The sequence below is a fragment of the Sinohyriopsis cumingii genome, chromosome 18 (genome assembly GCF_028554795.1).
Source record: "Sinohyriopsis cumingii isolate HCF-2022 chromosome 18, ASM2855479v2, whole genome shotgun sequence".
Lineage (NCBI taxonomy): Eukaryota > Metazoa > Mollusca > Bivalvia > Unionida > Unionidae > Sinohyriopsis > Sinohyriopsis cumingii.
The window spans coordinates 22,104,234-22,120,202 of record NC_142978.1 but is presented as its reverse complement, the minus strand read 5'-3'; the positions used below and the strand labels follow the sequence as shown (position 1 = coordinate 22,120,202).

Here is a 15,969-nt window from a genome sequence, read left to right as displayed (position 1 = left end):
TCAAATGCAATGAACTGTATGGAGTAAGAGATTACCACATGAGGTTATCATCAATTAAAGTCAAATGCAATGAACTGTATGGAGCAAGAGATTACCACATGAGGGTATCATCAATTAAAGTCAAATGCAATGAATTGTATGGAGTAAGAGATTACCACATGAGGGTATCATCAATTAAAGTCAAATGCAATGAATTGTATGGAGTAAGAGATTACCACATGAGGGTATCATCAATTAAAGTCAAACTCAATGAACTGTATGGAGTAAGAGATTACCACATGAGGTTGTCATCAAAGTCAAATGCAATGAACTGTATGGAGTAAGAGATTACCACATGAGGGTATCATCAATTAAAGTCAAATGCAATGAACTGTATGGAGTAAGAGATTACCACATGAGAGTATCATCAATTAAAGTCAAACTCAATGAACTGTATGGAGTAAGAGATTACCACATGAGGTTGTCATCAAAGTCAAATGCAATGAACTGTATGGAGTAAGAGATTACCATATGAGGGTATCATCAATTAAAGTCAAATGCAATGAACTGTATGGAGTAAGAGATTACCACATGAGAGTATCATCAATTAAAGTCAAATGCAATGAATTGTATGGAGTAAGAGATTACCACATGAAGTTATCATCAATTAAAGTCAAATGCAATGAACTGTATGGAGTAAGAGATTACCACATGAGGGTATCATCAATTAAAGTCAAACTCAATGAACTGTATGGAGTAAGAGATTACCACATGAGGGTATCATCAATTAAAGTCAAACTCAATGAACTGTATGGAGTAAGAGATTACCACATGAAGTTATCATCAATTAAAGTCAAATGCAATGAACTGTATGGAGTAAGAGATTACCACATGAGGGTATCATCAATTAAAGTCAAACTCAATGAATTGCATGGAGTAAGAGATTACCACATGAAGTTATCATCAATTAAAGTCAAATGCAATGAACTGTATGGAGTAAGAGATTACCACATGAGGGTATCATCAATTAAAGTCAAATGCAATGAACTGTATGGAGTAAGAGATTACCACATGAGGTTATCATCAATTAAAGTCAAATGCAATGAACTGTATGGAGTAAGAGATTACCACATGAGGGTATCATCAATTAAAGTCAAACTCAATGAACTGTATGGAGTAAGAGATTACCACATGAAGTTATCATCAATTAAAGTCAAATGCAATGAACTGTATGGAGTAAGAGATTACCACATGAGGGTATCATCAATTAAAGTCAAACTCAATGAATTGCATGGAGTAAGAGATTACCACATGAAGTTATCATCAATTAAAGTCAAATGCAATGAACTGTATGGAGTAAGAGATTACCACATGAGGGTATCATCAATTAAAGTCAAATGCAATGAATTGTATGGAGTACGAGATTACCACATGAGGGTATCATCAATTAAAGTCAAATGCAATGAACTGTATGGAGTATGAGATTACCACATGAGGGTATCATCAATTAAAGTCAAACTCAATGAACTGTATGGAGTAAGAGATTACCACATGAAGTTATCATCAATTAAAGTCAAATGCAATGAACTGTATGGAGCAAGAGATTACCACATGAGGGTATCATCAATTAAAGTCAAATGCAATGAATTGTATGGAGTAAGAGATTACCACATGAGGTTATCATCAATTAAAGTCAAATGCAATGAACTGTATGGAGTAAGAGATTACCACATGAGGGTATCATCAATTAAAGTCAAACTCAATGAACTGTATGGAGTAAGAGATTACCACATGAGGGTATCATCAGTTAAAGTCAAATGCAATGAATTGTATGGAGTAAGAGATTACCACATGAGGGTATCATCAATTAAAGTCAAACTCAATGAACTGTATGGAGTAAGAGATTACCACATGAGGTTGTCATCAAAGTCAAATGCAATGAACTGTATGGAGTAAGAGATTACCACATGAGGGTATCATCAATTAAAGTCAAACTCAATGAACTGTATGGAGAAAGAGATTACCACATGAGGGTATCATCAATTAAAGTCAAATGCAATGAACTGTATGGAGTAAGAGATTACCACACGAGGTTGTCATCAAAGTCAAATGCAATGAACTGTATGGAGTAAGAGATTACCACATGAGGTTATCATCAATTAAAGTCAAATGCAATGAACTGTATGGAGCAAGAGATTACCACATGAGGGTATCATCAATTAAAGTCAAATGCAATGAATTGTATGGAGTAAGAGATTACCACATGAGGTTATCATCAATTAAAGTCAAATGCAATGAACTGTATGGAGTAAGAGATTACCACATGAGGGTATCATCAATTAAAGTCAAACTCAATGAACTGTATGGAGTAAGAGATTACCACATGAGGGTATCATCAATTAAAGTCAAATGCAATGAATTGTATGGAGTAAGAGATTACCACATGAGGGTATCATCAATTAAAGTCAAACTCAATGAACTGTATGGAGTAAGAGATTACCACATGAGGTTGTCATCAAAGTCAAATGCAATGAACTGTATGGAGTAAGAGATTACCACATGAGGGTATCATCAATTAAAGTCAAATGCAATGAACTGTATGGAGTAAGAGATTACCACATGAGGGTATCATCAATTAAAGTCAAACTCAATGAACTGTATGGAGTAAGAGATTACCACATGAGGTTGTCATCAAAGTCAAATGCAATGAACTGTATGGAGTAAGAGATTACCACATGAGGGTATCATCAATTAAAGTCAAACTCAATGAACTGTATGGAGTAAGAGATTACCACATGAGGGTATCATCAATTAAAGTCAAATGCAATGAACTGTATGGAGTAAGAGATTACCACATGAGAGTATCATCAATTAAAGTCAAACTCAATGAACTGTATGGAGTAAGAGATTACCACATGAGGTTGTCATCAAAGTCAAATGCAATGAACTGTATGGAGTAAGAGATTACCACATGAGGGTATCATCAATTAAAGTCAAACTCAATGAACTGTATGGAGTAAGAGATTACCACATGAGGGTATCATCAATTAAAGTCAAATGCAATGAACTGTATGGAGTAAGAGATTACCACATGAAGTTATCATCAATTAAAGTCAGATGCAATGAATTGTATGGAGTAAGAGATTATCATATAAAGTAAAACAAAAACTCTGATCTGATTGGCCATTTTCAATAATTGCTAATTACAATAAATAAATTATTACCATGCTATTGTTGTTCAAATGTATACATTCATCCAAGTGTGAACAGCATGTATCCAAACCTGCCATCACAAAATTCACTGGCAGATCAGGGTCTCTGCAGTTTATTCATGTCTTAAAGATGATCCCTTGTGAAATGTTTGAGTATTAAACAACTGATATTTTTATATAGCTAAGGGTTCAAGCAATCCATAGTATTAGAAAAGGTATAGCTAAGGGTTCAAGCAATCCATAGTTAGTATTAGAAAAGGTATAGCTAAGGGTCCAAGCAATCCATGGTTCGTATTAGAAAAGGTATAGCTAAGGGTTCAAGCAATCCATAGTTAGTATTAGAAAAGGTATAGCTAAGGGTCCAAGCAATCCATGGTTAGTATTAGAAAAGGTACAGCTAAGGGTCCAAGCAATCCATAGTTAGTATTAGAAAAGGTATAGCTAAGGGTCCAAGCAATCCATAGTTAGTATTAGAAAAGGTACAGCTAAGGGTCCAAGCAATCCATAGTTAGTATTAGAAAAGGTATAGCTAAGGGTTCAAGCAATCCATAGTTAGTATTAGAAAAGGTATAGCTAAGGGTCCAAGCAATCCATAGTTAGTATTAAAAAAGGTATTGGTCTGTGTGCATTTTCTTCCAATGTTCTTTGCTGTATATTCCTAAATAAGGGTAATTACCTAATAAGAATGGGAAAAAGTACCCTGTAACTAACTGCCTATACAGTAATTGCGAAATGAATAAAATTCATAAAATTTGCGAAGATTGAAGTTCACAGACCAGACAAGTCAATTACACTGAGAAATTGGTATATTAAAAGCAATTCTTTTCAATATAACACAATTAATGAGTTGAAATTAACTTCTACAACTGGACACCTACATGGTCAGTTTTTGACAGATTATCCAAAGGTCTCATACTTTTCATCGAATTTATCATTTTCTTTGACAGTACTGTTTATTGCAATTATTAACAATGTAAGCAAGTTCTTCATTTTCGTTATCACATCCAGTGTCAACCAGGGTTCATAGTACTATGATATACTTAGGTAAAAAATGAGGTTGTTGTTGTTGTTGTAGGGTTTAACGCCATTTTTCAGCACATGATAGGCTATACATGGCGGCCAGTATTAATGGTGGAAGAAGGACCCGGGAAATCCCCGGAAAGAACCACCAACCCATGAAAAGCTACTGGCAAGCTTTCTCACATACCCACATTGGCTGAATCCAAGACTTGAACCCATGCAGACAGAGGTGAGATGGCAGTGATCCATAACAGAAAGCGCTTTAGACAACTTGGGTCCCCAAAAAGTGAGGTCATATTGATGATGTCATAATGTAATGATTACATCGTTTTGAGTTGAAATGTGTCAGTTTTACAAAAGCAGTACTACCTTAAATTTCAGACAAACAATATTGACCCTGATCTGCCAGCATTATGATGTGATATCAAATTTGGGTCAATGCTGTTTTGTAGTTGGATATTATATTCTGCTAGATATGATAACTGGTAAATACATTTAATTCTTTCTATTACTATGCAGATCACAGCATAATAATCAAATGATTATTTATTCATTATGATTTCCAACAATCTGATTGGGCAGGCCATTTGACTTTTACCAAAATCGAATTGTTCAAGCAAACCACCAAAATTTGTGTTGTCACTGTTAAAATATTTTTGGGATTAGAGATGTAGAATCGCCCTAATATGCCCTGCTGTTAAGTTGCAAGATGCAACTAATGAATGCATCCCTTCTGCACTGAAATGCACCCTTTAATGATGAAACAGTCATTCATGTCTGGAAAAGAAAGTGACCCAGTCTGACAATCAAGGGCTATAACTCTGCTGCAGAATGCTGATAACTAAAAAAGAAAGTGACCCAGTCTGACAATCAAGGGCTATAACTCTGATGCAGAATGCTGATAACTTAACTCAACCAAGATCTAATCAATATCATGCAACATACCAAATTCGGTTGCAAACCCCCAAAAAATTAATCGGGTTAATGTTCAGAAATAAACATGAATAGGTCTGAAAATCAGGGGCTATAACTCTAAATAATGATGGGATGCAGATAATCAACATCAGCTGAGTTCCCATCAATATAAAGTTGTCTACCAATTTGGAAGTGTCAATCAGAGACAATACCTCTATGAGATAAGATGATGCAGTATGCAGTATGCTGAAATTCCAACTCCATTAAGACCTAAGCAAAATATTACTGCCAATAAAATTTGGTTGAAATAATTACGTGTTATTTGACAGAAATAAAAGCATCATATACATTTGGAAGTCAAATTCAACTGCAAAGTCCCAGATATGCAGTCGCATAATGTGCTGACAGATCTGGGTTTGTGCAGTTTGTTAGGAATAACCAGTAGAACAGCACAGACCCTGACCTGCAGGTGCATTATGCTATGGTAGATCAGGATCTTTGTTGTTTACAGTTTATGGTAAGTGGGCCTGACAATCAAGGGCTCTGAAATGATACACATGTGATACATTTCAACCATATTAATGACAGAGAGCCTAAGATATGATACATTATTGATACATATCAACTTAATGTTCATTTCATTTTTTGAAGGTTTGTCAATGATAAGGCGGTGCCATTTTATGTGTTGACATTTGCGTTTTATTTCCAGATTACATACAGACATATACTTGTAATCTGAGCCATTCTCATTCTTGAAAAGAAAAAAAAATACCTCAGTATAATGACTAAACTTGGTTCCCAGCTCATACTGTGTCCACAGGATTTTATTTTGGTTATATTTCTTAATAAAATTGAAAATCAGGAGGAAACTATAAAAATAATGGCAATAATTAATGTTGCCTATGTACATATAATTTGCTAAAAAATGTCATAAAACTTAAAGAAACATGCATTCATTAATGAGAGCAAAAGTTGTTACGATGATACTCTCAATAAGGGATTTTCCATTTAATCATAGTTGATACTCATGGAAGGCAGATTTTTCTTTCTTCCAAGAAATATATGCCAGGGAACTGTGATTACTTAAAAAGTTCATATAGAAATTATACACCACTGTAAGCTGCATCTATGGGTTATCTGTATCTATGGGTGATAACTCCATGATCTTATCTATATCTATGGGTGATAACTCCATGATGTTATCTGTATCTATGGGTGATAACTCCATGATGTTATCTATATCTATGTGTGATAACTCCACGATGTAATCTATATCTATGTGTGATAACTCCATGATGTTATCTATATCTATGGGTGATAACTCCATGATGTTATCTATATCTATGGGTTATGATGTTATCTATATCTATGGGTGATAACTCAATGACCTTATCTATATCTATGGGTGATAACTCCATGATGAAAATGCTTTCCTGCATTCCAAATATATTTTACTGGAAGAGCCTGATGGGAAGTAAAGCAATTAATTTGAACAATAATTTAATGGATGTATAAGGAAGCAGAGTTTTTTTTATGTAGACACTTTAGCACAGACAGTGAATTGGATACCTGTGAAAAAAACCCATCACTAATGTCCTAAACCTAATCTAACAGACTTTGAAGATATTTTCCATGAAAATCAAAAATGTTTATTTTTTTCTCTCTCTGTGAAGAACTCTGACAACCATGTTGTCATAATGTCAACCTTTCCTGCTGCTGAAATTTAGCTTGTAATCATTCAGCAGAGTATTCGAAGAATTATGTGAAGTTTTGGTATAATGTACACACAAACCTAACACTTTTGGTATAATGTACACACAAACCTAACACTTGTTTCAGACACCTACCTACTGTGAACTTTCCTCAGTTGTACAACCAGTCCAGTCAGCACCTGAGGAGGTGTGGGCCAATTGATGCTTTTTCCATAGTCTCGCATGTTCCGGACATTTCTATAAAAAAAAAAATCAATCATTTAAACTGGGTATAGAATAAAAAGTAGAAAAAAATCTATGATATTTTCAAAGACCTACATACTTCTTGTCCTTTCACCATGTGACCTTTGAAAATAAGGTTCAAGTCACCAGAACCTGACAGGTTTTGGGACCTACTCAAAGTATGTAAATATTTAATATGATCTGGTTTGGCTCAATAGCCTTTCTTAAATATCTTTCTTACAAGGTAAGTGAGATAGACCAATAGATGGATTGATGGACAGCACAAAACCAATATGGCTTCATTTGGTGTTGGTGGGTGGGCAGAAAATGACATAAAACTATATAAACTGACTTTGCTAACTAATACAATATTATACAGATAGGATGGCATGCTTGTTTTGCACCTTCTAATCACAGGTTCAGTCCTATGTTTGGGCAAGTGCAAGGGTAAATGGCTACATATGCAATGTTGGTGAATTCCAACAGTTTCCTCCAGTTTAAAGATCATCCTATATAAATATCTGACCCGTCAAACTTATGCAGTAATGTGAGTTTGCTGCAATTATCATGAAATAAATAATGATTAAATCATTCAGTATTATAAAGCTATCCATGGAAGCTACTGAGTAAACCATCTTACAGTGAAGCCACCTTGCAACAAAGTAATCTAGACAGGCTGTCATGATCTATGGCTCTGATCTGTCAGGCTTTTTATATGAAAAAGCTGCCATGATATGGCTATGATCTTTCTGGCTTTTTACCTGGAAAGGCTATCATGATCTATGGTTCTGATGTGTTAGGCTTTTGCTCTGGAAAGGCTATCATGATCTATGGCTCTGATCTGTAAGGCATTTTATTTGGAAAGGCTATCATGATCTATGGCTCTAATCTGTCACGCTTTGTAAATGGAAAGGCTACCATGAACTGTTGTTCTGATCTGTCAGGCTTTTTATCTGGAAAGGCCATTATGATCTATGGTTCTGATGTGTTAAGCTTTTGATCTGGAAGGCTATCATGATCTATGGCTCTGATCTATAAAGCTTTTTATCTGGAAGGCTATCATGATCTATGGCTCTGATCTGTAAGGCTTTTTTATCTGGAAAGGCAACTATAATCTATGGTTCTGATCTGTCAGGCTTTTTATCTGGAAAGGCTTTCATGATCTATGGTTCTGATATGTTAGGCTTTTTGTCTAGAAAGGCTACAATAATATATTGCATGTATATGTGTGATTTGGATTTTTAATGTAGCTTTAACAATTTTTCAGTCATATTGCTACGATGTCTGCAGTGTGGCAGTTTGTAGCAATGTCTAGCACTGGGGCATCATGCTGCAGACATGTAACATGATGTCCCACCCACATTATCCGGACACCAGGCCAACCAGTCCTAACACTAACTTCTTAATGCTGAGCGCCAAGTGAGTAGGCAGCTGTTAGTATCATTATTGTAAGTCTTTGGTATGACTTGGCTGGGGATCAAACCCACGACCTCCTGCATCCGAGGCAGATGCTCTAACCACAAGGCCACAGGAGCAGTTGCCTCTGCAGCAAAAAATTATCTATGGCTCTGATATGTTAGGCTTTTTGTTTAGAAAGGCTAAAATAATATACTGCATTTACTTAATTACATGTAGGTTATAAAAAATACAGCCCCCCCCACTAGTCTTCTGACTCAATATATTTTCTCTCTCAAATACCCAACTGTTATTATGGCTGACAGAAATTAGTACATCAGGTTTATTTCTATCAGATGCTCAAAGCCAAGACAGATTCCTATTGTTTTCTGATTTCTTTGTTTTGTTGGTATTAATATATACATGATTACAGTAGTCTATTCTGATAGTAGTTTCTTGGAGGCTGTTTAACAGAGAAATGTATATTTTTTTGCACAGATAGGTGTCAAAAGGCACTTAAACTATCATGTTTACACAAAGAATTTTTTACAGAAAAGCATTTCAAGAAGCTGTAATTACTTATTTAACTACACACCATCTTGTTCTCTCCTAGCAATGATATATATTTGTTCTGGACAAATCAGCTACTTGATAAAAAGTATGAATTGTTCAAGATTTTATTTCTTGTAGTATGTTATTTTGAAACTTATTATGATAACCAATAGTGAATTTAATTAGTTGTGTGATAACTTCACTACTAAATGCAAAAAACTCTGAATACAATTCATGAAACCACTGATTTGTAATAAGATACCTGAAAAGCTGTACAAGACTAATGATGTATGATCGCATCTTGTAGCGCTTGAATTTGCCCATGATTAGATAGATGGCTCTCATCTGTTTGGCTCTACGCCTGGCAAGGCCACCACGCCACAACTGAAATTAAATTCCTTTGTATTATGCAAGAATGTTAGCATATATGCTTGCATTTAATGTATATCAAATTGCAAAGAACATAATGTACAGCTCCTGCAGATCAGGGTCAACTTTATTTATTCTACTTATCATTAAATAAATAATAGTACTTATATATTCTACTTATAATTTCCATTTAACAAACTACAAGTTTCAAGGATAATATAAAGGGGTTATTAATAAGAAAACAACCACTACATAAGGAAAATGTAGTTCACTGACAGAAAATCAAAGGGAGGTAAATATGTTCTGACCCCAAAAAGTAGTTCCTGTAGTGAAAAAATATTGAGTGAAATATCAATATTATTTTAATTAGAAAATCAAGTAATTCACTGCTTAGCATAAAATAAAAGACCATTTCTTCTTTCTTAACTGCTGAGTGTTGAAACCATCTCTGATATTCCTCAGCAATAACAAGATTTTCAAATTAGCTGCTGTGGTACACATATTCCATGTCTGATTGGTACCATTTTCATTTAGGATGGAGTGGTCATCACTATAAGCCTTTTGGTGAAAATCCATGTCATAAGGATCATCCATTCTAAGGAAATAGTGACAAAACAATTTTAAAGACAGTTGTCATAGCAGCCATGTAAGATGTATGACTGGTACTATTTTTATTTATGATCAAGCAGGAATCATGAGAAGTTTATTGCTGAAAACCCCATGCTGACACAGTCATCCATTTGGTGAGGAGAAGAGATAATATTTCCAAGATATGACTTTCTATTCAGGGGTAGCAATAACAAGATTTCAAAATGGCTGCTGTGACAACCATGCTAGATATCAGATCTGTTGTATTTTCATTCAAAACCACCTGGACATAATAAGAAGTCTTCTGGTGAAAACCCCTTATCAATAAGATTGTTGAAGTAGATTTGGGATAACATGATTTTTAAGATGGCTGCCACGGTGGCCATATTAGAAGTTTGGTCATCATTTTTGGGGGATCAGCTATACATTATAAGATTTTATTAAAAATCTAATGCTCATATCACCATCCATTCTGAAGGCGTAGCATAACAAGATTTTCAAATGACTGCTGTAGCTACCATATTAGACATCAGACTGGTACAGTTTTCATTAAGGACCAACAATACATTAGTGATAATCAAATGTTGATAGGACCAGCTAACCAGAAGGGGTAACAATAACAAGATGGGCAATGTGGCCACCAGTTTTTAACACAGTTTTAGTAAATCATATCTGATGGTGGAGACAGACAGACACATGCATGCACACACACACGTTTACCCATACATTTTCTTGTCAGTATTTTAAGCAATGTCAGTCACTATTTTTAGAAGGCAGTCAGAATTTTCATTCAGCGTTTCTAACATCGTAACACAGCACACCTCACCTGTGAAACAGCGCACAAATAGTAGACACTATCAATGCACTTTAATTACCATTGTGCAGTATTGCATGACATACTGACTATACAATATTCAGTAAATAAGTCTTAGTTTATAAAGATGCTGGTATTCAGACAATTCTGTATTTCAAGGCAAAATCTGCAGAAACTGAACACCACTGACTTAAGATGTTGTTTATATTATAGTGATAAAAACCACAAAAGAATACCTCCACACACCCAAATTTATTCCATTATTTACCTCTGTTACTTTCTCTAGAAAATCTATTTTCTCAGCTTCACACATATCCATAACATTTTAAATAATGCCAATTCTGTACATTATACATGGTTAATTAAGACTTGATACAAAACATTATGACAGGCATTGTTATCCACTCAGAAAATAATAACTTCATCTAAATAGGTGAACTCAATCTTATTATTTCATAAAATCTAGTATCAGCTTTGTCAACATTTACAAGAATGGAAATAAGATTCATATATTATTTTGTACAAAATTTGTCAACAATATCAAACCGATCCACTTGGAATTAATGTTTTAATGAAGGCTTAGTCTATGGGTTTTTAATGGTGATATAACATGCACTCTTTATCTTATCCAGCTGGTCATCTGTCCACTCTTTGGTAAAATTCTTTGGTTTTGACTTCAGGACCAATAAAGCCTCAATGGTCTGATTAGCTAGCGAGGATCTCTGATCAATAACATTTTCCTAACACAGCTGAAAATGCATTCACAAGCAGCACTGCCATGATGCGCAGTGAGTAAGCTCCGCATGATATTACACAAAGACTGGAGATCAGGTTCCTTGGTAAAAATAGCAATCCAAAATTCATTTATTCTGTTTTTCAAACACACTGAGATGTCCATTGATTGGTACTGGCAAAGCTGCTCTATGATGGTATCAGCAGTTGCACCTGGTGGTAACAAGCATGGAAATCTTTTCAGAAAGTAATGCAAGTTTACTGATTTTGCTGTTACTTGATTCTTAGGATCCACAACACAAATGTGTTGAAGCAGGGGGCTCTTGTAGTGGCAGCTCCTCCAAAAGATAGGTGCAGACCGCTTCAAAGTAAGCCCTCACAGAGAAATAAAAGTCTGTTATTCTGCTCTTTCGCAGATGATATGCTCAGAAAATCTCTTGCTTCTCCTCCAATTAAGAGGTCTTCATGAAACACAAACCCGATTTTAAATAGTCTTCATCATAGGTTGCTTCCCTTGCATTAACAGGTAAACTGGTTACAGTATTCTGACTGATGGATTATGACTACAGTATTCTATGTCTGATGGTGGATCATGGCTACAGTATTCTATGTCTGATGATGGATCATGGCTACAGTATTCTAAGTCTGATAGTGGATCATGGCTACAGTATTCTGTCTTATGGTGGATCATGGCTACAGTATTCTATGTCTGATGGTGGATCATGGCTACAGTATTATATGTCTGATGATGGATCATGGCTACAGTATTCTATGTCTGATGGTGGATCAAGGCTACAGTATTCTATGTCTGATGGTGGATCATGGCTACAGTATTCTATGTCTAATGGTGGATCATGTCTACAGTATTCTGTCGTAAGGTGGATCATGGCAATAGTATTCTGTCTTATTGTGGATCATGGCTACAGTATTCTATGTCTGATAGTGGATCATGGCTACAGTATTGTCTTATGGTGGATCATGGCTACAGTATTGTATGTCTGATGGTGGATCATGACTACAGTATTCTGTCTTATGGTGGATCATGGCTACAGTGTCCTATGTCTGATGAAGGATCATGGCTACAGTATTCTATGTCTGATGGTGGATAATGATCGATCATGGCTACAGTATTCTATGTCTAATGGTGGATCATGGCAACAGTATTCTATGTGTCATGATGGATCATGGCTACAGTATTCTATGCCTATGATGGTGGATAATGGCTACAGTATTATATGCCTGATGATGGATCTTGGCTACAGTATTCTATGCCCAATGATGGATCATGGCTACAGTATTCTGTCTGATGGTGGATCATGGCGACAGTATTCTATGTCTGATGGTGGATCATGGCTACAGTATTTTATGTCTGATGATGGATCATGGCTACAGTATTCTATGTCTGATGGTGGATCATGGCTACAGTATTCTACGTCTGATAGTGGATCATGGCTACAGTATTCTATGTCTGATGGTGGATTATGGCTACAGTATTCTATGTCTAATGGTGGATCATGATTACAGTATTCTATGTCTGATGATGGATCATGGCTACAGTATTCTATGTCTGATGGTGGATCATGGCTACAGTATTCTATGTCTAATGGTGGATCATGGTTACAGTATTCTATGTCTGATGATGGATCATGGCTACACTATTCTATATCTGATGGTGGATCATGGCTACAGTATTCTATGTTTGATGGTGGATCATGGCTACAGCATTCTATGCCTGATGATGGATGATGGCTACAGTATTCTATGTTTGATGGTGGATCATGGCTACAGTATTCTATGACTGATGGTGGATCATGGCGACAGTATTCTATGTCTGATGGTGGATCAAGGCAGTATTCTATGTCTGATGGTGGATCATGGCTACTTTATTCTATGTCTGATGGTGGATAATGGCTACAGTATTCTATGCTTGATGATGGATCGTGGCTACAGTATTCTGTCTGATGGTGGATCATGGCTACAGTATTCTATGTCTGATGGTGGATCATGGCTACTTTATTCTATGTCTGATGGTGGATAATGGCTACAGTATTCTATGCTTGATGATGGATCATGGCTACAGTATTCTGTCTGATGGTGGATCATGGCTACAGTATTCTATGTCTGATGGTGGATCATGGCTACAGTATTCTATGTCTGATGGTGGATCATAGCTACAGTATTCTATGTCTGATGGTGGATCGTGGCTACAGTATTTTGTGTCTGATGATGGATCATGGCAACAGTATTCTATGTCTGATAGTGGATCATGGCTACAGTATTCTGTCTTATGGTGGATCATGGCTACAGTATTCTATGTCTGATGGTGGATCATGGCAACAGTATTCTATGTCTGATGGTGGATCATGGCTACAGTATTCTATGTCTGATGGTGGATCATGGCAACAGTAGTTTATGTCTGATGGTGGATAATGGCTACAGTATTCTATGATGATGATGGATCATGGCTACAGTATTCTGTCTGATGGTGGATCATGGCTACAGTATTCTATGTCTGATGGTGGATCATGGCTATAGTATTCTATGTCTGATAATGGATCATGGCTACAGTATTCTGTCTGATGGTGGATCATGGCTACAGTATTCTATGTCTTATGGTGGATCATGGCTACAGTATTCTATGTCTGATGATGGATCATGGCTACAGTATTCTATGTCTGATGGTGGATCATGGCTACAGTATTCTATGTCTGCTGGTGGAACATGGCTACAGTATTCTATGTTTGACGGTGAATTATGGTGACAGTATTCTATGTCTGATGGTGGATAATGGCTACAGTATTCTAAGTCTGATGATGGATCATGGCTACAGTATTCAATGTCTGATGGTGGATCATGGCTACAGTATTCTATGTCTGATGGTGTGTATAAATCTAAATGTCCTTTGTGACAGGATTCTTTGTCAATTTTTCTATTTTCTTGCAACAGTGACCATATCTGACGGAAGATTGGCATCATCTGTAGTTTGAAAGGTCTTTATGCCTGATGCTTTCCATCAAGTGTGGTAAGATTTTATTCAGCAGTTTTGTAGAACAAGTCAGATATAGGCTTTTTTCAATAGTACTTTTCATATTAGGGGATGCAACTCTGTTTGGAACTACATTCTTGGAACTCGTAATGAAAGATTGGATCATCTCACTGTACATTCTCCAGTTATTCACATTGATAGAACCAAGTTTCATTTTTACTGACCCATTTCTGAAGTTAATGTTGTTGTTTTAAATTTTAATTTTTAAACTGCTAGTGATAATTTTATACACTGCCTGTTCCCACTGAACTTACATTTCCTTTCCAAAATGCAATAATTTCATTAAAATTTATTATTTTGCTTCTTTCTTAAACAATTATGCATATAATAGTTTAAAATGCACTAAAAACATTATTTACTCATTGTTAAATTGAAATGCGATTTGAATTATTTTTCATTAATGTTTGTAATATTTTTACAAGAAGTAAAATAACCCACTAAAATACAAGGGTATGGGTAATGTAACGCTTTGTTTCCATCTGACTAGGTGTGGAACTAAAAAGCAAATAAAAATACATTGATTTTTACAATTGAAAGACCTTAGTTATTGCTCCATTTGCTTGTATGCTCTAGAAGCATAATTTTGTATGTCTGTATGTGCAAGTAAAAGGGTTTTTGATATTTATTTTTGCATCATTTCTAGACATCAGTAGAAACACCAGGATAAGGATTCTGTACAGCAAACAAATATGTTGTGAGTTAGGCATACTAACTGTTGCACCATCTGAAATGCTGTCTTCATTAGTCTAAATTAGGATGCTCGCATGACTTTTCAAACATTATAAATTAATACTGAGGCTCATACCCTTTGGTATAGGGACATATTTTCAGCCCTTAAGAATCCCCTTGAAAGTTCTAATCTGCCCTACCTTCTGCAGGAAAACAATGATGTATGGAATGTATTTGTCTCTAGCCTCTTCAAGGGCAAACAACGTTTGTGGAGATCGGATAAAAATCTTGGATTTGCCATATGCAACATCTTTCTCGAACCCTTGGCTTTTGACGATCATCTTGACTCCATCAACTTCATTGCCACGGAAATTTGGCCAAGTGCTTGTACAGATCAGCTTATACCTAAAATATAATGCCGTATTAAGGATAAACACTTGATAAAAAGGTTTTGTATAACTGATACTTCTACATCAATATGGACCCAAGCAATCCAAAATCACACTAAAATTGATAGGCTGATGTGAAATTTCTTGTGCTAATGTTAGCTGAATATTTATCCACAAGTGGAATATTTATCCGCAAGTATTTATTTTCTATATTTTTTTCAAGAATATTAACACTTTTACCTTTTATCATATATCTTGTTGCACGTCTTGTTTAAAATATATTTTTTTAAATTTCACTTTTAATTGGTCCTTTATAGCCAGGATTGTGCTGACATGCTAAATGAGAATTAACGAG

General features: G+C 35.5%; 1 protein-coding gene across 1 annotated transcript in view; it reads right to left on the bottom strand.

The window, feature by feature from the left end:
* Positions 1–15,969, bottom strand: part of LOC149776206 (unconventional myosin-Id-like) — a 148,158-nt gene that overhangs the window by 31,809 nt on the left and 100,380 nt on the right. Inside the window, exons 16-18 of the mRNA XM_089942541.1 lie at positions 15,426–15,630; positions 9,270–9,391; positions 6,974–7,075 (exon numbers count right to left, since the gene is read on the bottom strand). Coding sequence (XP_089798667.1) covers positions 6,974–7,075; positions 9,270–9,391; positions 15,426–15,630 — 429 coding nt within the window. The remainder of the gene's footprint in view (positions 1–6,973; positions 7,076–9,269; positions 9,392–15,425; positions 15,631–15,969) is intronic.